The following is a 23,097-nucleotide window of genomic DNA, read 5'->3' as shown; positions in this document are numbered from 1 at the left end:
ACAGAAAAATTGGCCGGCGCCGCAGCTCAATAGGCTAATCCTCTGCCTTGCGGCGCCGGCACACTGGGTTCTAGTCCCGGTCGGGGCACCGATCCTGTCCCGGTTGCCCCTCTTCCAGGCCAGCTCTCTGCTGTGGCCAGGGAGTGCAGTGGAGGATGGCCCAAGTGCTTGGGCCCTGCACCCCATGGGAGACCAGGAGAAGCACCTGGCTCCTGCCATCGGATCAGCGCGGTGCGCTGGCCACAGTGTGCCTACTGCAGCGGCCATTGGAGGGTGAACCAACAGTAAAAAGGAAGACCTTTCTCTCTATCTCTCTCTCACTGTCCACTCTGCCTGTCAAAAAAAAAAAAAAAGAAGAAGAAGAAAAAAGAAAATATAACAGAAAAAAAAGAATAAATTATACTACTTCTCCAGTTGACTTTTTTGAAGTAAAAATTCCCTGCATGGGGTTAGTGTTGTAGCTTAGACAGTAGAGCCTCTGCCCACGATGCTGGTGTCCAGTGTGGGCACCTGTTCTTATCCTGGCTGTTCCACTTCTGGTGTCAGCTCCCTGCTAGTGGCCTGGGAAAAGCTGTGGAATCTGGTCCAAGTACTTGGACTTCAGCCACCCATGTGGGAGACCCAGATAAAGCTCTTGGCTTCACCTGGCTCAGGGCTGGCTGTTACAGCCACCTGGGGAGTGACCCAGCAGATGGAAGACCTCTTTCTCTCTGTCTCTTCTTCTCTGCAACTCTTACTTTCAAATAAATCAATAAATTTTTAACTCCCTATAATCTGAGTATCAAGGGTCCAACCTTCCAGGGCCCTTAACTCCACTAGATTAAGATGACCTTCCCTCCAAGAATGAAGGGAACACGTTTCTGAGAGAGAAGGGAACAGCAAGGCACCCCTGCTGGAGGGGGACAGAGGGGAGACTGGCTGTCTCCTCCCAGTTATCGACTCTGCCTTCTTTCCTTCCTCTGTCTGCAGCTTCCTTTCGCCAGCCCTTCCCTTTGGTCTCTGTCCGACCACTCATCTTCCTTTGTCTTTCTTTTTTGCTCCTTCACATTCTGCTTCTTCCATCCCTCCTCTCTAACCATACCTGTCTTTCCTGTGACAGCCACCATTCCCTCAAGTTGAGGGAAAAAGAGGGGAGGAATCTCCAGTCTAGTTAGTGGTTCTCAGTTTTCTGTATCCACCTGAGACAATGGAAAATCTCGATTGACAGCCCCAAACTGTAATCTCTACCAGGGCTTTACCCAGGTACACTGTTGTCTATATGCTTCGTAAGTGAAACTTAAACGATAAGATTTTAAATTACCAACCTTTTTAAAAATGTAAACTACTATATTAGGAATATCCTTGTGAAGCAGATGAAGAATTAAATTTTTTGCTCTGATCTTTGACCTCATGTCATCAACTAAACTTAGTTGCTTTCAGGCAGCTGCTGTGTTTCTAAAATGAATTACAACGTGCTCTACCTTCATACCAGGTTACAACCATAAATTGTGCACTGTAATAAAACATGAAAACCATGCACTGGAGTTTGCAGGTCCCAAATTGGCTTTTGTAAGAAGAAACCAAGCTGTGGCGCTGTGGCTGCTGCCTGCAGTGCCTGCATCCTATATGGGTTCCAGTTTGAGTCCCAGCTGCTCCACTTCTGATCCAGCTCTCTGCTATGGCCTGGGAAAGCAGTGGAGGATGGCCCAAGTGCTTGGGCCCCTGCACCCTCATGGGAGACCTAGAAGAAGCTCCTGGCTCCTGGCTTTGGACTAGCACAGCTCCGCCTGTTGAGGCCAGTTGGGGAGTGAAGCAGCAGATAAAATATCTGATCCAGCTTCCTGCTAGTGTGCCTGGGAAGGCAATGAAAGATAGCCCAAATACCTGGACCACTGCCACCCATGTGGGAGACCCAGATGGAGCTCCAGGCTCCTGACACTGGCCTGGGCCAGTCCTGGCCATTGAAGCCTTTTAGGGAGTAAATCAGTGGATGGAAGATATTCTCACTCACTCACTCACTCACTCACTCTCCCCTTCAAATAAATAAATCTTTAAAAGAAAAGATTGGGAGAGTTACATCAGCTCAGAGTATGTAATTGTCCTGAAAGGTTGCAACATCAGACTGATCTCTTTACTTGCAGATAACCAAGGGGCAAAAGTGAGGATCAGCAGTACCAAGCTAAGTGTAGAGTTGGGTTTGTTAAAGTTATTTTTCAGAGCCTCCATTAATTTCTACAAAATGAGAGAATTGATAACTTCTGGGTTTCTCCAGTTCTCAGAGTCTACATTTCCTTCCCTCCTACAGAACTCATGTTTTAGTGGGAGACACGGGCAAGAAAAAGAGAGAGCCATCATATGAATGCTGAAGCAGGGAAAATATAGAATGTTATGGAAGTGAGGAAGAAACACAGGCTATCAGGATTTAGACAGCATGGGGCCATACCATATAAAAGTCCTGTGAATAAGAATTCAGTTTTTAAAAAGTTCTCCCTTTAGGGCCCACACTATGGCTCACTTGGTTAATCCTCCGCCTGCGGTGCCAGCATCCCATATGGGCGCCGGGTTCTAGTCCCAGTTGCTCCTCTTCCAGTCCAGCTCTCTGCGTGACCCGGAAGGGCAGTGGAGGATGGCCCAAGTGCTTGGGCGCCTGCACCCACAAGGGAGACCAGGAAGAAGCATCTGGCTCCTGGCCTCAGATCAGCACAGCGCCGGCCATAGCGGCCATTTGTGGAGTGAACCAACAGAAGGAAGACCTTTCTCTCTGTCTCTTTCTCTCTCACTGTCTATAACTCTACCTGTCAAATAAAAAAAAAAAAGTTCTCCCTTTAAAAAAATTTTTAATACTATTGGATTAAGAGAAAAATGACACAGTAATAAGATCGTGAAAGATAACTGAATTTAGTACAATGCAATTGCTCTGTTTGACTCCTACAATAATGACATTGGGTTTTTCTAACAGTCCATCTGTTGATTGATAAAATAATGTATTATCTGAAAAATGTCTCATGGAAAAATGTTAAAAGCAAAGAGTATCATTGTTTTTGAATACAATATGTAGTAACTTACTTGATTCCTGTTTTCTGTTTGTTTCATTGTTATTACTCATCTATTCTAAGGGGCATTTTTCTGCCTCTTCACGTCTAACTACCTGATAACTTTTAGCTGGAATGTTACTTATATTTTATAAAACTAGTCAATATGTGTTCCTGATAGCTAAATAATTCATGTATTAATTGAATGTTTCTGGGTTTTTTCCTAGCCACAGTCAGAGTGGAAGTGGAGGTAAGCTACATACTTTTCTAAAGAGTTTCTCCACATGTCTTCAGCATTTATATTATATGATGTTGAGATTATATTAATTATATTAAAGGCAAAATATTTTCCTAATAACAAAGGGGATCTTAATGTGTTGGAAAGAACACCAGCCTGGGAACCAATTATCTAGATTTAAGTCCTGGCCACCAACCGACTCTGAGCCATTTACTTGTTCTTGACTAGCTTGTTAGGGATCGCAAGGAGACCCCACTTTGAAAATTTCCCAGGGGCAGCCTTGGTGCTTGCCAGTTTTCTGAGCGTACCTAATGGCAGCAGCCCTTTCATTCTCAGATCTATCCTGTCTGGATAAGTATACTTGTTTAGTCACCTTGACTATGACACTTAAAGACCTGTAGATTTCCCAGCAACAAATAAGTGAACTACTACCTTGCAATGCCAAAGTTCTCATTCAAATTTCTTCATTATGTATATTTCTACATAGAGAAGTACCAATTAAATATTTGTTAAATAGCAAATTTCCTGAAGAATTAGCATAACAAGTGATATGAGAAAGTATTTAACATTTAAAAATATGTGTAAAAGTGTCTGCTTTTTGGATCTGGTGTTGTGGTACAGTGAGTTAAGCCATCGCCTCCAATGCTGGCATCCTATTTGAGTATCAGTTGGAGTCTGGCTGCTCCAGTTCTGATCCAGCTCCCTGCTAATGCACATAGGAAGGCAGCAGAAGATGCCTCAAGTGCCTGGGCTCCTGCCACCCATGTGGGAGACCCGGATGGAGTTTCACGTTCATGGCTTCAGTCTGGTCCAGTCTTAGCCACTTGGTCTTAGTCCAGCCAATCATTTCTGGATTGAACCAGTGTAAGGAAGATCGATCTCTCTCTCTCTCTCTCTCTCTCTCTGCCTTTCAAATAAAAAATACATTTTTTTTAAATGTGACTTTCAGTTTCTTTCTTTGTTTCAATTACTATCAATGTTTCACCTTCTATTCCATTTTGCTTTTCTTTACTTATATCTTGATCAATACGTTTTTCTGAATAGCTCTCACTGTTAACTGAATTTTTCTTTTTTTTTTTTTTTTTTTTTTTTTTTTATTTTTGACAGGCAGAGTGGACAGTGAGAGACAGAGAGAAAGGTCTTCCTTTTGCCGTTGGTTCACCCTCCAATGGCCGCCGCGGTAGCGTGCTGCGGCCGGCGCACCGCGCTGATCCGATGGCAGGAGCCAGGTGCTTATCCTGGTCTCCCATGGGGTGCAGGGCCCAAGGGCTTGGGCCATCCTCCACTGCACTCCCTGGCCACAGCAGAGAGCTGGCCTGGAAGAGGGGCAACCGGGATAGGATCGGTGCCCCGACCGGGACTAGAACCCGGTGTGCCGGCGCCGCAAGGCAGAGGATTAGCCTAGTGAGCCGCGGCGCCGGCCTGTTAACTGAATTTTTCTTATCACTTCTTCACATATCTTTTTCCACAGTACGTATATGTCTCAGATTCAATTTTGCTTTTTTCATATTTATTCTTCCCCATCCCTGTCATCTCAAATTTGGAGTACCTCTTACCATTCTTCATTTATACAACTCAGCCCTACGAATTTCTTTTAAAATGACAAACAGAGCAACTAATTTACTATCTATGTGAGAGTGGGAAAATAAACAGTTTTTAAACTTAAATGGTTATTGTGAAGAGGAATACCGCTGTAGGTAAATAATAAGGATTTGTTATCCGAATCCGAGGGGCCTTTACATAACCAGGTTACAAGAATTAATAAAAGACTTTCTTTCTGCTCTAAATGAAGGGATGTTCCCACCACCTCCCGATGACGACGACATTTATGATGGGATAGAAGAGGAGGATGCTGGCGAGGGGTAAGAATAATCAGTGAATTGCCTTTTGGAAAAATATTATCCACACTGAAATTTTATTTTGAGTTCCAATTAAGATAAAAAGTGGAAAACATCATTAGATTACCAAAATGACTTGAGTGTTTAATTAACAGAAACAGTAAACCAGGAAGTATAATTGTACCACACTTCAAATGAAATGGTAGCTTGTCTGGAAAAGCCTCAGCAACTATGGCCATAGAAGTGAAATGAAAAGGGGATAAATTACTGGTGTGGTAGGTATTTTTTCAAAACTTTTCCAGTCTTTTACATAGCAATTAATAATTTAGTTTTTTTATAAATGTTAGCTTTTTATTTTTTAAAAGATTCATTTATTTATTTGAAAGGCAGAGTTACAGAGAGGTTGAGGCAGAAGCATAGAGGTCTTCCATCCACTGGTTCACTCCCCAAATGGCCACATTGGCCAGAGCTGTAACGATCCGAAGCCAGGAGCCTGGAGCTTCTTCCAGGTCTCCCACATGAGTGCAGGAGCCCAAGTAATTGGGCCATCTTCTGCTTTCCCAGGCCATAGCAGAGAGCTGGATCAGAAGTGGAGCAGCTGGGACTCGAACCAGTACCCATATGGTATGCCAGCACTGGAGATGGCAGCTTAACCCACTAAGCCATAGCACCAGCTCCAATAATTTACTTTTATAACATCTGGAAAGTTTACTAGCTATCCTGTACAATAACATAATTATAGGCATCCCAACTAAATTGACACCAGATGCTATTTGTGCCTGAACTAGTGTTGTATACTTGATCATTTAGCTTCAGAATAAATATCTTTATATTTGTAATAATAATAATTTATAAAATAATATTTTAGGTTATTAATAAAATAAATTTCTATTTTGAAAGGGCACCTTTAAAAATTTAAGATCACATTTACATAAGTTTAATCATAAGTAAAGCTAAATTGATGTTCAAAATTTAATCCTGACAGTTTCATATTTTAAGAATCAAGAGAAATCTATCTAAAGAGAAAGAAAATTGATTAATCTGGTAGGAACAGTATTCAAACTTCATGATCTATAAACTTAGTAGTGCCATCTTACTGGTAAACAGTGAGTTTGTTGTTGCCTGTGTGATCAGTAATCATAATGAACAATAACTATAAAAAGTCTGAATCTCCACATAATGTCTTCACATCCCACTGATTATTGCATTCTGATCAATGCCTGCATGCTCCAAAGCTCTATGCTACAGGTTGAAGAGAAGAGTAACATGTGGCCCTGGGGCATTTTGAAGATGTTAAAGGGAAAAGATGACAAAAAGAAAAGTTTACGAGAGAAACCTAAAGTCTCTGAGTCAGAAACTAATGAAGGTTCATCGTAAGAGTCGACCAACCAAACCCAGCACACAATAACTACACTAATGTTATTTCAATCAAATGCTACTAATATTCTCTCATGATAATCCAATCTTGATAGGCTTAAACCATCTTAATATTATTTTCTATTAATCATGTTAGCCTCACTTATGGTGTCATTTTTTTTTTTATGTGACAGGTAAAGTTATAGACAGTGAGAAAGAGAGACAGAAAGGTCTTCCATCCATTGGTTCACTCCCCAAAATGGCCACTATGGTCAGCGCTGTGCCGATCCAAAGCCAGGAGCCAGGTGCTTCTTCCTAGTCTCTCAAGCGGGTGCAGGGCCCAAGCACTTGGGCCGTCCTCCACTGCCCTCCTGGGCCACAGCAGAGAGCTGGACTGGAAGAGGAGCAACCAGGACTAGAACCTGGCATCCATATGGGATGCCGGCACTTCAGGTGGAGGATTAACCTAGTGAGCCACAGCACCAGCCCCCCCCCCTTTTTTTTTAAAAGATTTATTTTATTTATTTGAAAGACAGAGTTACAGAGAGAGGTAGAGACAGAGAGAGAGGTCTTCCATTCGCTGGTTCACTCCCCAGATGGCCACAACGGCTGGAGGTGTGCTGATCCGAAGCCAGGAGCCAGGAGCTTCTTCCAGGTCTCCCACATGGGTGCAGGGGCCCAAGGACTTGGACCATCTTCTACTGTTATCCCAGGCCGTAGTAGAGAGCTAGATTGGACGAGAAGCAGCCAGGACTCGAACTGGTGCCCATATGGGATGCCAGCACTTCAGGCCAGGGCTTTAACCTGCTGCACCACAGCGCCAGCCCCTGGTGTCATTCTTAAACTCAAACATTACATAAAATCAAGTATTCATTATATTAAATCAAGGATTCAAAAATCATTATATAGTTCAAAGACTTATTTTTCTTTGTCCCAAAATACACACACATAGATGTGCACACACACACACTCATATGCAAAACAATCATACACTCAATTTAGTTGGACTTTCACATCTAAAGCTTACAATTCCAGTGCTGCATTTAATATATAGAACTTTACATTGATTACTCTTTGAAATATGCATTCTCTTTAAAATCAGTTTTCTAGAATACAATAGGATACAATATAGACTTATTGTTTAACGATTTATTTATCTTTTTAAAAGGCAGAATGAGAGAGATAGGGAGAGGGAGAGATAGAGAGAGATCTTGCTCGAATCTACTGGTTCACCCTCCAAATGGTCACAATGACCAGGGCTAGGCCCAGGGTGGCCAGGTTGTAGCCAGAAGCATGGAACTCCACCTGGGTCTCCCAGGTGGACAGCAGGGACCTAAGTACTTGAGCCATCATCCACTGTCCCTCCAGCACATTAGCAGGAAGATGGATGGGAAGCAGAGCATCCAGATCTTGAAACACCACTCCCATATGGGATACTAGTGTTGCAGGAGGTGGTTTAACCCACTACACTGCAACACTGGCTCCACAAATAGGAACTTCATTTTTCTAAATTCAGCATTTTCAAGTCCTTGTGACTCTGTTAGACAATAGTGATGTATTAATTATATTTGAATTATACTTCTTCTATATTAAAATTTATTCCAAAGATTATCTAAATAAAAACTAAAGCATACATTTTCTCTTTCTAACTCCAAACTCCTTAATATAAATTCCATATACATATATGAATTGAAAGAGTCTTAATTATGTTACCTGGAACAGGGAAGTCTTCTGTTTTTATGTGTACCTAATGTACTCACCATATTTAACTAAAGTCTTCCTAAGATGTTAATTCTGTACAGAATTCCTGCTTTTACATACTTTCGTGAAACACCAAAACAGTCAAAAAATGGTACACTTGAAATCTGAACAAAGCATAAACAGAAATTTTCAGAGCAGCATTATTCAAATGTAATCCTTACTTAGAAACAAAACTTTTTTTTTTTTTTTTTGCTTAAATGAAACACCTCTCAATTCTGATTTTGGATCATTTGAATTAAAGATCTGTAACCCTTTACTTTAACCAGCCTTTCCTGTCTTGTGCACCATTCTTTCATCTGTGTGGGTATGTGTGTGTGTGTGTGTGGGGGGGGCATATGCGCACAGAAGCCTTAATTCAAAAAGTAATAGAAGAAAAGGTCTTTTTCTGTTGCAACTAAATGCCACCTAATCCCAGTTTTGGATCACATCTATTAATAAGCTCTCACTGTCTAGTTTAAGTGAGTATTTCTCTCTTATTCACCATTCTCCTATGGAGGTAGGGGTACATGTGTACCTGTTGTGGAAACATGTTCTTACTCCCATGACCTATGTTGATTTTGACTCTGTTTTCATGTTCTTTAATCCAGATAGTTTTGGACCAAAGCTTTATATGCCATATCACAGCAAAATATTGAATATATTTAATTTATTCTGGTATGATAATATGTCTAAACTTCATAGAACAAATCTGAAAACATTTATCCAGTGGCTGGAGTAAAATAAACCAACTGGTGTTTTAATTCTTGACTTCTTTGGCCAACACTGGAGCTCAAAAAAAGTCTCCCTAAATTCCAAACTGGATAGACAGAAAGTCTGGCTTCAAGGAGAAATGGGGGATAAGAAAGGAATGATTAACCACCACAAGCCTCTGGGCTGTTGATGCCTCTCCTCTGTAAGGGAGTCCCTCTCCATGTTCATATCAGTCTAATTGTTTTCTCATTTGCCTTCTAGTTTCCCTTCTCCTCCTAAACAATTGGGTAAGTAGCAAAAACTAAATGTTAGTTTATATCATTATTTCTTGGAGTTGGAATAGTGCAAAGCATTGGATGTAATCACAGTGTCTCCATTAAATAATAAATTTTGAAGCCTTGAACAAATAACTTCACCTCGGGTGGCCACAGTTGCTCAACAGTGAAATAGAAGAATGAAGAAAATGAAAATATTGATGGCTTTTAAATAGTTCTTGCAGGAGCTGCTATGGTGTTAGGGATAAGCAGGAAGGGATGGACAGCAACATCCTATATGTCTCCCCTCCCTTCATAAAGATATCTAAAGATAAGCAGACTATATGCCACAAAGTCATCCTAAATCTAATTTCTTTTTAAATTTGCAATTTATATCACATTTGGAAATTTTCAAACATAGCAGTTTCTTCTTTGTGCAATGTCAGTTTATTTTTTTAAACCCCTAATGATACGGATCTTTAAAAGATTTGCTAAAATTGACATTGAGTAAAATAAAATGTTATCTCACAAGTATACTCAGAGACTTCCGAAAGGTTTACTTATCTTGGTACATTAGAAGAGCAAGCCGTAGAGATAGAGATAATCTGTCCTTCCAGATACATTATCTCACTTTAGAGCCTTCTTTTCAGTTATCAGATTGAAAATACATAAGGAGCTAATTCAAACTGGTCAGTACTTGATGACACACTTGTGTCCTAATCTATCATATTCAAGAAGTATTTACAACATTTAGGTATAAAGAGGAACAAATGTGATCAAGTAAAAAATGTTTTTAGCTTTATGTGTTATTGTTGTTTTAAAGACTCTGCTGTTTTGCTTTAAGATTTATTTATTTATTTATTTATTTATTTGAAAGGTTGAGTTACAGAGAGATACAGAGAGAGAAGGAGAGACAGAGAGACAAAGATCTTCTACCTGCTGCTTCACTCTCCAAATGGTTGCAATGACCAGGGCTGGACCAGGCTGAAGCCAGGAGCCAGGAGCTTCATCCGGGTCTCCCACATGGATTCAGGAGCCCAGGGACTTGGGCCATCTTCTGCTGCTTTCCCAGGTGCATTAGCAGGGAGCTGGATAGGAAATGGAGCAGCTAGGATTTGAACTGGTACCTATATGGAATGCCAGTACTGCAGGCTGTGGCTTAACCTACTGCATCACAGTGCCAGCCCCTATTTTTTGTTGTTTTTGAAAGTGCATGTGGGGACTGGTGTTGTGGTTCAGCAGGTTAAGTGCTGCCTGCAAAGCCAGTATCCCATGTGGACACCAGTTCAAGTCCTGGCTGCTCCATTTCCCATCCAGTTTCCTGCTAATGTACCTGGGAAAGCAGCAGAAGATGGCCCAAGTCCCTGGGCCCCTGAATCCATGTGGGAGACCCGGATGAAGCTCCTGGCTTTGGCCTGAACCAGCCCTGGCTGTTGCAGCCATCTGGGGGAGTGAACCAGTAGATTTCTCTCTCTGTCTCTTCTGTGTTTCTCTCTCTCTCTCTCTCTCTCTCTCTCTAACGCTGCCTTTCAAATAAGTAAATAGATTGTTTTAAATATTACATGTGTATGAAATAGTAATTTTTACCATTCTGGAAACCAATAATCTGTCATATTTATTATGGATTTTTCATGTAGTTGAGAAAATTTTATCCTATGACTTAATTAACCGGAATACAAAGAAAGAGAGAGAAATAGAGAAAGAGCACTAGAGATGATAGAGAAATTTTTAAAGGTAATCAATTCCTTGCCACTGTCAGAGAACACAAACTTGCTATGACAGTAATTTCTTAAAATGTTTGCAATACTCATCGTTTGGCTTCATATGCTATCGAGCCACTTAGTAGATGCAAAGCAGCAGCGTTTTTCCTGATTTTATTAACATAAAATCTAAAAGGAAGACAAAATATATTCATATTGGAAAAGCCATTGAACAAGTGAAGATCATGGCAGCTTTTTCTGCCAATAAAATTTCCCAATACCTGCTCTCGTCAAAGTCTTTATTAATAGAAATAACCCTTCTATTTGAAGATGGCGCCACTCCTATGATCCCTATAAGGTAAAGGTTAAGAAAGAACACATCAGTAAGTAAAATAGAAAGAAAAGAAAGATGGAAGGGAGGGAGGGGAGGAAGGAGAAAAGAAAGGCCCGTGGAAGGATGGGTGGAGGGAGAAAAGTGAGAGAGAGACAAGAACATGGATGTAGCCATGAGGAAATATCTTAGCACAGCACCCCAAGTGCCCCAGGAATTTTGATGTCAGTCTCCTCTTCTTACTGCCAATGGTCCGTCATATTGATTAGCTTGTCCGAAGTTTGTGACTCACACTTGGAATCTTCAGATGGTCATAAAGACTCTTCCATGTTTCCCCCCTGTAATGACAGTTAGAATCATGGTCACGTGGTACACAGACATCCGGAGAGATAAGAATTCCTCCCCTTCAGGAACAGACAGTACTTCCCGGAGAAATGTACACAGACACCAGAAAATTGCCTCTTACTTCCCTTGATGTACTCTTATGTTATCAAATCACTGACTGCATCAGCTCAGAATTACAAACGTCTTCCTCCAACCCCTTCCTCTCTTCTGTTAGAGATCGGAGATGAAGTTTATGATGATGTGGATGCTTCAGATTTCCCAGCGCCATCAGCAGAGTTGAGGTAATTAAAATGTTTTTGTTCCAGTGAAGTGATAAAAAGATGTTGTTCAAGGAAATTCTATTGGAGTAAAAACTCAGTGGGGAGTGGGAGGTGAAGAGGGCAGGCATGTGGTACCGCAGTGCCCCGTTCCATGCTAGAGCGAATGCTTCCTCTGCTTCCTACCCATCTTCCTGCCAGTACGCATTGTGGGAGGCAACAGATAATGACACAAGTGCTTGGCTCCCTGCCACCTACTTAGAAGACCTGGGTGGAGTTCTGGGCTCCTGACTCAGCCCTGGCTATTGCAGGCATTTGGAGAGTGAAGCAGCAGGTGGAAAATCTCCCTCTCTCTCCGAAATAAAAATGAAAATATATAAATTTTAAAATGTGATCAAATATCTGCCTACTGTGTGTAATGGTATTTGCTTTGCCCTCTTCCCTAAAGCTCTTTTTCTTTCTTTTTTAAGATTTATTTGTTGTTTGTTTGTTTTTACTTGAAAGGATTACAGAGAGCAAGGGAGAGACAAATAGAGAGAAAGATCTTCCATCTGCTGGTTTACTCTGAAATGGCCACAATGGCTGGAGCTTGGCCAGGCAGAAGCCAGGAGTTTCATCTGGATCTCCTGTGTGTATGCAGGGGCCCAGGGACTTGGGCCATCTTCCACTGCTTTCCCAGGGACACCAGCAGGGAGCTGAATCGGAACTGGAGCCCATATGGGATGCCGGTGTTGCAGGCTGTGGCTTTACGCACAATGCCACAGCACTGGTCCCAGTTCCTTTTCTTTCTGATCCCATTGCTTACCTCTCTGCTGAGTTTGTGAAGGAAGAACCATAATCCCCCTATGCCCTACCCACTACCATCCCTCCCCAGTCCCACCCCTGGTCTCCCAGTCCTAGTCCTTGTCCCTGATTGGCAGCAAAGCTGGGACTCACTGCTGTCTGCATTCATTCACTGGGAAAATATATTTGAGATCTGATCACAGGTGGTCTCACTGCTTCTCCACCTCCCTTCATGCTTACTTTTCCCGAGCCAGTCTTGCCTGGGATGGATTTTTTTAGTTCACATTCAGGCCTCGCTTTTCTTTTTCAAGCCACTTCTGTCCTTTACACAATTGTATGTCTCTTTGTCACTCTGGCTTTCAAATAAATAAATTTTTAAACAACAACCAAAAAAAAGTCAACATTCTTCAATGTATCTAAGGTTTCAATTTAATTTTAGGCTAGAAGTGTACTAAAAATCCATTAAGGTCAGTTAATATAAGAGGAGAAACTTTCGAAAATTCTTTTGAAGTAGCAAATAATGTGGTAGAATACTTTTTCATTGTGAAATAAATTTGTGAGGTGATGTGATAGATTCTGCAGATAGAAGCAGGAGCTTCTCTTCTCCAACTCTTTCAAGACCAAAGAGGGATGAATAAACAGTCAGCTAAAGGATGAAACTGACGTGAATGGAATCCAAAAAGTGAGGTGAACCGGTAAAAACGCAGAGTGAGCTCTTTGTATTTGTTTTCTACCAACCTTGTTCAGCTAATTTTACCGAACTCAATGCAGTATCAAGATCAAAGAACCTGAAGGAAACCACGCCTCATTCATGTATGAAGATCAAGTTCTACAGGCTAAACAAACAAGCGAGATGAAAGGAGGCCGGGGCTGCTTCTCAGCTCTGCACCGAGCCAACAGCTCATCCTCAGGAGCACGTCCAAGTTTAGCCTTCCTCCCCACTGGGAGCTCCCTTCCACCCCTGCTCCTTTTGAACACGCGTCTCTGTTTCATATCACCGTGCCAATGCCACCACGCGCCATCAGCTAGCTCTCTAGGAAGCCAGAGTCACCTGCTGGCTCCTTCCTTCAAGCAAAACAAACCCCAGCTGATTAAACTTCATTTGATATGGACTGTTACTACCCGTTGCTTATTTACAGAGTTTAAACAATCTTAGGTTCTTTAACATAGTGTTCAATTTTTAAATGAATCATTTTAGAAGATAGCCTTGGTGCACCTTTAACTTCATATGCTCTTGCACTCTGATAACCCCTGATTGCTCATTTGGGCCAGCAGCTCTATGAATGCCCAGGCTACCATTAAGACAGAAGATGCCGGGTGCAGATGCAGAAGCTAAACCAGGCTGTTGTGCTAATGCTTTCTGCAAGGAGCCAATTTAGTACCAGCGTTCAAAAATGAAGGTCAAACACTTAGAATAAATCAGTTATAAACCAAACTTTATTTTAGCTAATCTGAATAAAAATTAATGTCAGTATCTAACGTGTTTCATTATTCACCAATATTCTCTTTCACAATTCCTTTCTTTAACTCCAGCAAATGGTTCTCAACTCTTGTTACAAATAAGCATCACAAGGGGAGCTTTTAAAATAGGTATGTTGGGGCCAGTGCTGTGATGTAATGGGTAAAGCCGCCACCTGCAGTGCCGGCATCCCGTATGGCTGCCGGTTCTAGTCCCAGCTGCTCCACTTCTGATCCAGCTCTCTGCTATGGCCTGGGAAAGCAGTAGAAGAGGGCCCAAGTGCTTGGGCCCCTGCACCCGAGTGGGAGACCTGAAGGAAGCTCCTGGCTTCTGGCTTCAGATAGGTGCAGCACCAGCCATTGCAGTCATTTGGGGGGTAAAACAGCAAATGGAAGACCTCTCGCGCACATGTGCACTTGCTCGCTCACTCTCCTTCTCTCTCTCTCTACCTCTCTGTAGCCCTGCCTTTCAAATAAATAAATAAATAAATCTTTAAGGTAAGTATGTTAGTACTTAGACCCCATTCAGATTAGTTAGGTTAATATTTAAAATTAATGAATCCAAATGAAATCCCAATGTCTAGGAATGGAGCAGGGCTGCTGATGTGTTTCCAAGCTCCCGAGGTGATCCCGTGTGCTGCCAGGGTAGGGAATCACTACCTTAGGTTCATCCGTATGACATACACTGGATTTCTATACCTAGGTCTAGGGTTTTTGGATCTGTTTTTTTTTAAGATTTATTTATTTATTTGAAAGAGTTATACAGAGAGAGGAGAGGCAGAGAGCGTGAGGTCTTCTATCCAATGGTCCATTCCCCAGTTGGCCACAACAGCCAGAGCTGTGCCAATCCAAAGCCAGGAGCCAGGAGCCTCCTCCGGGTCTCCCACATGGGAGCAGGGGCCCAAGGACCTGGGCCATCTTCTACTGCCCTCTTGGGCCACAGCAGAGAGCTGGATTGGAAGTGGAGCAGCCGAGTAGACAATATTAAGATAAAGATTGCATATTATTGACTCCTTCATATGGTATTCAAAATCTTATTTTTTTAAAGGTTTATTCATTTATTTGTAAGACAGAGTTAAACAGAGCGAGAGAGAGAGAAAGCAAGCTTCCATCTACTGGTTTACTCCCCAAATGGCTGAAATGGCCAGAACTGGGCTGATCCAAAGCCAGGAGCCAAGAGATCCTTCCAGTCTCCCAGATGGGTAAGAGGGGTCCAAGCACTTGGGCCATCTTCTGCTGTTTTCCCAGGCCATTAGCAGGGAGTTGGATCAGAAGAGGAGCAGCTGAGTCTCAAACTGGTGCCCATATAAGACACTGATGGCAACTCAGGCAGAAGCTTAGCCTGCTGTGCCCTGGTATCCAAAATCTCAACTTTGACCTAAAACTTTTTCAATAACTGACATTGCCTGCTTCCTAGTCAGGCTCCATTTTTAAGTAGATATGAAAAATGTCAACATATAGATAAACTTCATAAGCCATAAAAATCAGTTTTTAAAAGAATGTTTATTTTGCTGTGGCATAGTGGGTAAAGCCGCTGCCTGCAGTACTGGTATCTCATATGGGTGCCAGTTCGAGTCCTGGCTGCTCCAGTTCCAATCCAGCTCTCTGCTATGGCCTGGAAAACCAGTAGAAAATGGCCCAAGTCTTGGACCCCTGCATGGATGTGGGGGACCTGGAAGAAACTCCTGGCTCCCGGCTTTGGATCGGCCTAGCTCTGGCCATTACAGCCATTTGGGGAGTGAACCAGTGAATGAAAGACCTCTCTCTCTCTCTCTCTCTCTCTCTCTCTCCCCCCTCCCTCCTCCTTCCTTCCTTCCCTCTCTCCCTCTCTGTAACTCTACCTTTTAAATAAATAAATAAATCTTTTTTTAAAAAAATGTTTATTTTATCAGAGGGAGGGAGCTAAGGAGAGAAAGAGAGAGATCTCCTATCCACTGGTTCATTCCCCAAATGCCTATAACAGCTTGGGCTGGGCCAGGCTGAAGCCAGGAGGTATGAACTGCAGCCAGGCATCTCACATGGTTTTCAGGGACCCAAGTAGTTGAGCCATTACCTGCCACTTCCCAGGGTATGCATACATGAAGCCGGAACATGGAGTGGAGGTGGGACTCAACCTCATGCACTCTGATATGGTCGTTGGGCATTCCAAGTGGGGTTTTAACTGCTACACCAAACACCCTCCTTTAGTCCATTTTTTAAAATCGTATACTTTTGGGCCCAGGATTGTGGAATAACTGGTAAGCTTCTGCCTGTGATACCATCATCACATATGTGTGCTGGTTCAAGACCTGGCTGCTCTACTTCTAATCCAGCTCCCTGTTAATATGCCTGGGAAAGCAGAAGATGGTCCAAGTCCTTGGGCCCCTGCACCCACATGGGAGACCCAGAAGATGACTCGGGCTTCTGGCTTTGGTCTGGCCCAGTCCTGGCTGATGTGGCCATTTGGAGAGTAAATGAGCAGCTAGAAGATCTTGTTCTCTCTCTCTCTCCATCTCTCCGCCTCTTTCTGTAACTCTGCCTTGCAAGTAAATAAAAAATAAATCTTTATATATTGTATATATTATATAAAATTTTTGATATTATATACATACATTATATATAATGTATGTATATATACACTTTGGGTGCTGGCATTGTGATAGAGCACATCAAGCTACTGCCTGCAATGCTGGCGTCCCATATCAGTGCCAGTTTGGGTCCTGGCTGCTCCCTGTTAATGTGCCTAGGAAAGAAGCAGCACATGGTCCAAGTCCTTGGGCCCCTGCACCCACATGGGAGACCCAGATGAAGCTCCTGACTCCTGCTTTGGCCCAGCCCAGCCCTGGTTATTGCAGCCATTTGGAGAGTGAACCAGAAGATGGAAGACCTCGCGCTCTGTCTCAGTCTCTCTTTCTCTCTCATTCTCTCTCTCTCTCTAACTTTGGCTTTCAAATAAATAAATCTTTAAAAAAAAGATAGATGATAGACTGACTGACTGACTGACTGACTTTTTAGAGCTTTTTCTGTGACACTTGCCAAGTCATTTACCTTCTCAGAAAAGATTTAAAAATTTAGAGGGCTCAAGAATAGGTTAAACATAGGAAACCACTGGCATATATCCTTAGTTCAGCTATAACTCTGCAATTTTATATGGTTCAATAAAATTGACAATCTGTCACTTCCGTTTTAATTCATAGTCTGTATTCTCTTGAAGAATCATTTCTCTGTTATGAAATGTTATTTATTATAATGAATGGTACTGGGTTTCTAAGAAAAACAACTAGCTGTAAACCAAATTTAAAGAATTTAGTATTTTAAAGTAAATCTCTACTTATTCTTTTTATGTTTTTGAAACATTGTATTGTTGTGTGTGTGTTCTGTTATTCTAGTCAAGGAATGAATATTGGAAAGACCAAGACAGAAGAAAAAGACCCTAAGAAGTTAAAAAAGCAGGAAAAGGAAGAAAAAGACTTCAGGAAAAAATTTAAAGTATGTCATATTTCAATATCATACAAGGATCAAAGCGCTAATGAAAAAAGTTCAGTGATTTTTAAGTACAAAATACTTAAAAGTGTAATGCTCAATATTATAGTTATCCATCATAGTGCCCTTATTTTCCACAAACATTTTAGATGTAATTTCATTCTTATAACAAATTAAGTAAGCTGTCACCCATGTTCAATATTACAAATATGATACCTTGTCTTAAAAACACTAAAGATAGCTGTTCAAGTAAATTAGTGAGGTTATGAGCAACTTTCCTCCCTCAAAATTGTCTTTAATATTTTATATTGTCTTTTGAAAGCACTGAACTTTTTTTAGCAAATAAATATTGAGAAATGAAATACTATGATAATATGTATCAACCAATCATGTTAATGTTTTTTCTTTTTTTTTTTTAAGTATGATGGTGAAATTAGAGTCTTATATTCAACCAAGGTTGTACCTTCCTTAACTTCTAAGAAGTGGGGGACCAGAGACCTACAGATAAAACCTGGTGAATCTCTTGAAGTTCTGCAAAACACAGATGACACAAAAGTTCTCTGCAGGAATGAAGAAGGAAAATGTAAGTCCATGCTGACTCCACATGTATGCAACACTGCAGAATGCAACAACCAAACAAGGCTTTCATGATCACCTTGCCTTTTTTTTTTAGATTTATTTATTTATTTGAAAGGCAGAGTTACAGGGAGGCAGAGGCAGAGGCAGAGGCAGAGGCAGAGGGAGAGAGAGAGAGAGAGAGAGACAGAGAGAGAGAGGTCTTCCATCCACTGGTTCAGTCCCCAGATGGCCTAATGCCCGGAGCTGTGCCGATCCAAACCCAGGAGCCAGGAGCTTCCTCCGGGTCTCCCACGTGGGTGCAGGGGCCCGAGCACTTGGGCCATATTTCACTGCTTTCCCAGGCCATAGAAGAGAGCTGGATTGGAAGTGGAGCAGCCGGGACTTGAACCTGTGCCCATAAGGGATGACGGCACTGTAGGCGGTAGCTTTACCCACTACACCACAGCACCACCCCCGATCACCTTGCTTTTACAAACTCTTTGGGCTCTATATTTTGTAAGTAGTTGTAGAAAATATTAAGAAACTGAAAATTTTGCATGCTGAAATCAACGTATTTTATTTGAACCTCTTTTCATTTACCAGCTAGTGACAAAAACTGTGATGTCAAAGGTAATGTCATGTTAGTTCTTCTCAAAATGTGGTCTTCCAGACCACCAGGATCAGAAAATCCTTGTAGGGGCGGGCATTTGACCTACCGATTATGCCACCACTTGGGACACTCACATCCCTAATTGGAGTGCCTTGGTTCAAGTCCTGGCTCCACTCCTGATTCCAGTTTCCTGTAAATGCACGCCCTGGGAAGCAGCAGATGATGGCTCAGGTAGTTGGGACCATACCACCTCTGTAGACCTGGATTGAGTTTCTGGCTTCCACTTTTGCCTGGCCCAGCATTGGTTGTTATGAGGATTTGGGGAGTGAACTGGTAGATGGGAGTCTCTGTCTCTCTCCCTCTCTAATAAATAAACATTGTAGAAAACAATCAACTAAAACAGAAAATGCTTGTATGTGTATTAAAATTGCAGTTGCACAAACCCACCCTTGACTTGCTGACTGATGAGTTCTGGGAACGAGATGGAATCCGAGCCCTTCTTCTCTAGTTTGTTCTTTCATTTGTGTACTAAAGGGAGAACTACCGTGGTGAAGGACTGAGTGCTTCTTGCTCTGGCCTGGTTCTGAAATTATGCAGGATCTTGCAGCTAGAATTCCTAGTTTTCCTGCCTTGCAATTTCACTGGTTTTTACTTCCTATTTTTATGTATTTAATACAACCTATAATAAATACAAAAGTGTCCTTGTTCTCTGACTATCTACTGCCAGATGAAAATATTTTTGTCAAGTTTTTTTAATTTTAAAAGATTTATTTATATTCATTTTTATTTGAAAGGCAGAAAGACAGCTCTCCTATCTGCTGGTTCGCTCCCCAATTGCCTGCAACAGCTGTCATGGGCCAGGCTGACGCCAGGAGCCCAGAATTCAGCCTGGATATGTGGGTTGCGGTTGTTCCAAGCAACACCACTGCACAAAAAGCCTACCCTTATTTTTATCAAAATTTAAAAGGAAGCTTATATAATGTACAAGGAAAAGTAATTTAAAAATATGCAGTCCCAGATTTGCCCTTGGAAAGCTCACATAACTGCTACATATCGTCTTGATCAATGTGCATGGAAACATGGACTCTCAGCTTTGATTTTAATGGGAAGAGGCTGACATAGCACAGGAATATAAATGGATTTTTCAGAACACAACACAGTAATTCCAGGAAGGGGAAAATGGATCTAAAGTTATCATGGAGAAGATGTGGTTGGCTTTTCATAAGAAACTACAGGATGTGGCCACAAAAGGTAAAGGGAAGGAAGAGTGTAATATCAAGATTTACATCTGGAGATAATGTTAGGCACAGCTCTAAGGTCCAGGAAAATCCCCTTCCAGGTTAGCACTTGCAGGGATCTACTGTAACCAGTGGCCAGCAGGGGCCTGTGTTGTGGAGTAGCAGGTAAAGCCACCACCTGCAACACAGGCATCCTATGCAGGCACTGGTTTGTATCCCAGCTGCTCCACTTCCCATCCAGCTCCCTCCTAATGGCCTGCAAAAAGCAGCAGAAGGTGGCCCTAGTGCCTGGGCCCCTGCAGTCATGCGGAGGACCGGAATGAAAAGGTTCAAAAACTTTAAGTGATTAGATATTATGAATATACCCACTGGATATTTTAAATGATGATTATGAAAATAATGTGATGAATATCTCATGATAGAATAGTAGGAAGAATAGGAAGTAGGATTTACTTCTTATTTTAAAAAATCATGCAGATTGTGTGGGGATCGGGTGTTTGGCACAGCAATTAATTCACAACTTGGGATGCCCACATCTGGTATCTGAGAACCTGGGCTTGAGTCCCCTCTCCAGTTCCAACCCAGCTTCCTGCTAACGCACATCCTGGGAGGCACAGTGATAGCACCTGTACTTGGGTCCCTGCCACTCATGTGTGAAACCTAGATTGAGTTCCTGGCTCCTGACAGCTCAGTCTAGACCCAGCTATTATGGGCATTTGGGAAGTGAGCCAGCAGTTGGAGGATCTCTCTCTCTCTGTATTTCTCTGCCTTTCAAATAATTATAAATAAATAAAACTTTTTAAAAGACTTTATTTATTTGAGAGGTAGAATTACAGACAGAGAAAGGGAGAGACCAAGAGAAAGGTCTTCCATCTGCTGGGCCAACCTGAAGCCAGGAGCCGGGAGCTTCTTCTGGGTCTCCCATGCAGGTGCAGGGGCCCAAGGACTTGGGCCATCTTCTACTGCTTTCTCAGGCCATAGCAGAGAGCTGGATTGGAAGAGGACTAGCCTGGACACAAACCTGTGCTCATATGGGATGTCAGTACCACAGGGGGAGGATTAGCCTGCTATACCATAGTGCTGACCCCAGTAAATAAAAGTTTTAAAATGTGGACTGGAAACTATCCCATTAACAATGCTACCAAAGCAATTAAATAGTCAAAAAAATCCCATACAAATAAGAAACCTAAACTAAAAGAAAATATGCCAAACCATTAACCATGGGTGATTAGGATGAGGGGTCCAAATGATTTTTTCTTTCCTATACTTTCCAAATTATTTCTTGTTTATCACAACAGAGAATTGCCCTAGAATTTGTCATGTGGGCTCTTCTCCAGTATGTGGGTTTCAGACCCATCCTGTCCTCATTGTAGTAGAAGAAAGTCTCGTTGTTGGCGTCCTAAAACTCCTGTCCTTAGCAATGTTCCTCCACCTTTAATTCACACCAACGGGGGACCTGTTGAAAATGCAGAGTCTAATCCAAAGGTCTGAGGTGAGGTCTGACATTCTGCCTTTTACCAATCGCCAGGCAAATGATGCTGTTGGTGAATGGAACGTTCTGTGAGTGACAGCAATGTCGATGACCTTATCGACAAGGGCATATAGAGACAGATGGGCAGGAATAGCTACAGCACCTGCAGGAGAAATTCACAGCTGAGACCTCCATATTCCCAGGAATCAGTGGACCTTAGGAATGAGGAGAAATACTTGGCAGTCAGGGATTGTATCAGAGCCGACCATCATTTCCTGTTTAAACCAATAATTCTAAGTACTCTTGTGAATACTGGAGGGTTCTCATCCTCTTAGAATTTATATTTTAAAAATGAGAAGTGGAAATATTTCATAAACTTCTGGTAGATTATAGTTAAAACTTTCATGTAACTTTTTCCTTTTGTTCTGGTGAGTACCAATGCACTTTACAACTGCCAGGCTCACTGATAATGACTTCAGACCTTAGGTGGTTTGGGGGTCTATCTCAAATAGGGTAGAAGCTGTTACCATCCACATAGCTGCTGGTTGCTTTTTTGTTTGTTTGTTTGTTTGTTTGACAGCTAGAGTTAGACAGTGAGAGAGAGAGACAGAGAGAAAGGTCTTCCTTCCGTTGGTTCACCCCCCAAATGGCCGCCACGGCTGGCGCTGTGCCAATCCGAAGCCAGGAGCCATGTACTTCTTCCTGGTCTCCCATGCGGTTGCAGGGGCCCAAGCACTTGGGCCATCCTCCATTGCCTTCCCGGGACATAGCAGAGAGCGGGACTAGGAGAAGAGCAACCAGGACTAGAACCCAGCGCCCATATGGGATGCCAGCGCCGCAGGCAGAAGATTACCTAAGTGAGCCACGGCGCTGGCCCCCACCTGCTGGTTTTTTATGTGAAGAGTTTGCAGGGCTGGACTTTGTCTTGGTTTGGCTTCCCCATTTGAATGGTGATTCTGGAAAATATCAGTAGGCAAGCAGAGAGGGAAGGCAGGCACTAATATCTGGTCATTAGAAAAACAATCCCTTAGATAATTAGAGCTTAATCCTGCTGGGGAACTCTGGGGGTCCGTGTTGTCCCTCCCAAATGGAAAACGAGCTCTGGCATGTGTGCACCACTCCTGTCCTCAGGAGCTGAAGGCTATTCCTCGGCAGGTGCAGAGCGTCAGCAGGATGCTGAGCAAGGTCACCAGGAGAGTTCTGGAAGCCAGTGGAAGCTATCAGTAAAAACTACTTTAACCTAAGTGCAGTCGTTGATTGTTGATGGTGGACCAACACGTGCTCAGATGGCAAAATGAGGGCATCATGGAGGAGCACCAAGAATATCTGAAACTGCCTCTCAGATTAAGCATTATTTGAAGATTCAGTGTTCATATATGCTTGATTTCACCTTGATTTTCTAAACCTCCTACGTATACTCCCCTTAGACTGGACACTTGATATTCTTAATTGTCCTAACTTAGAATCCATGTTTCACACACCTCTACAGGATTGGGGATGATTGAGTGGATTTAGCCCCATCTCAGCTAGATAATTGCAACAGACTTTCAAATGATACGTCTGCCTTCACCCTTACTCTCACCCAAGCCACGCTGTTATCCACACCTTGTTTTCTTAATTTTTTTTAAGATTTATTTATTTGAAAGGCCGAGATACAGAGAGAAAGAGAGAGAAGAGAGAGCTCTTCCAACCCTTGGCTCACTCCACACTGCCGCAGAGGCCAAGGCTGGGCCAGG

At 42.4% G+C, this 23,097-nt stretch overlaps 1 protein-coding gene across 4 annotated transcripts in view; it reads left to right on the top strand.

The window, feature by feature from the left end:
- Positions 1–23,097, top strand: part of FYB1 (FYN binding protein 1) — a 179,158-nt gene that overhangs the window by 147,084 nt on the left and 8,977 nt on the right. For 3 of the 4 annotated variants that reach the window (XM_062211987.1, XM_062211986.1, XM_062211988.1), the window contains exons 10-16: positions 3,239–3,261; positions 5,042–5,111; positions 6,323–6,460; positions 9,156–9,181; positions 11,739–11,805; positions 17,391–17,490; positions 17,905–18,067. In XM_062211987.1, the coding sequence (XP_062067971.1) occupies positions 3,239–3,261; positions 5,042–5,111; positions 6,323–6,460; positions 9,156–9,181; positions 11,739–11,805; positions 17,391–17,490; positions 17,905–18,067 (587 nt within the window). The remainder of the gene's footprint in view (positions 1–3,238; positions 3,262–5,041; positions 5,112–6,322; positions 6,461–9,155; positions 9,182–11,738; positions 11,806–17,390; positions 17,491–17,904; positions 18,068–23,097) is intronic. The other variant, XM_062211989.1, reaches the window with a different exon arrangement.

Source organism: Lepus europaeus, chromosome 15, assembly GCF_033115175.1.
Source record: "Lepus europaeus isolate LE1 chromosome 15, mLepTim1.pri, whole genome shotgun sequence".
Classification (NCBI taxonomy): domain Eukaryota; kingdom Metazoa; phylum Chordata; class Mammalia; order Lagomorpha; family Leporidae; genus Lepus; species Lepus europaeus.
This window is presented reverse-complemented; position numbering and strand designations above follow the sequence as displayed.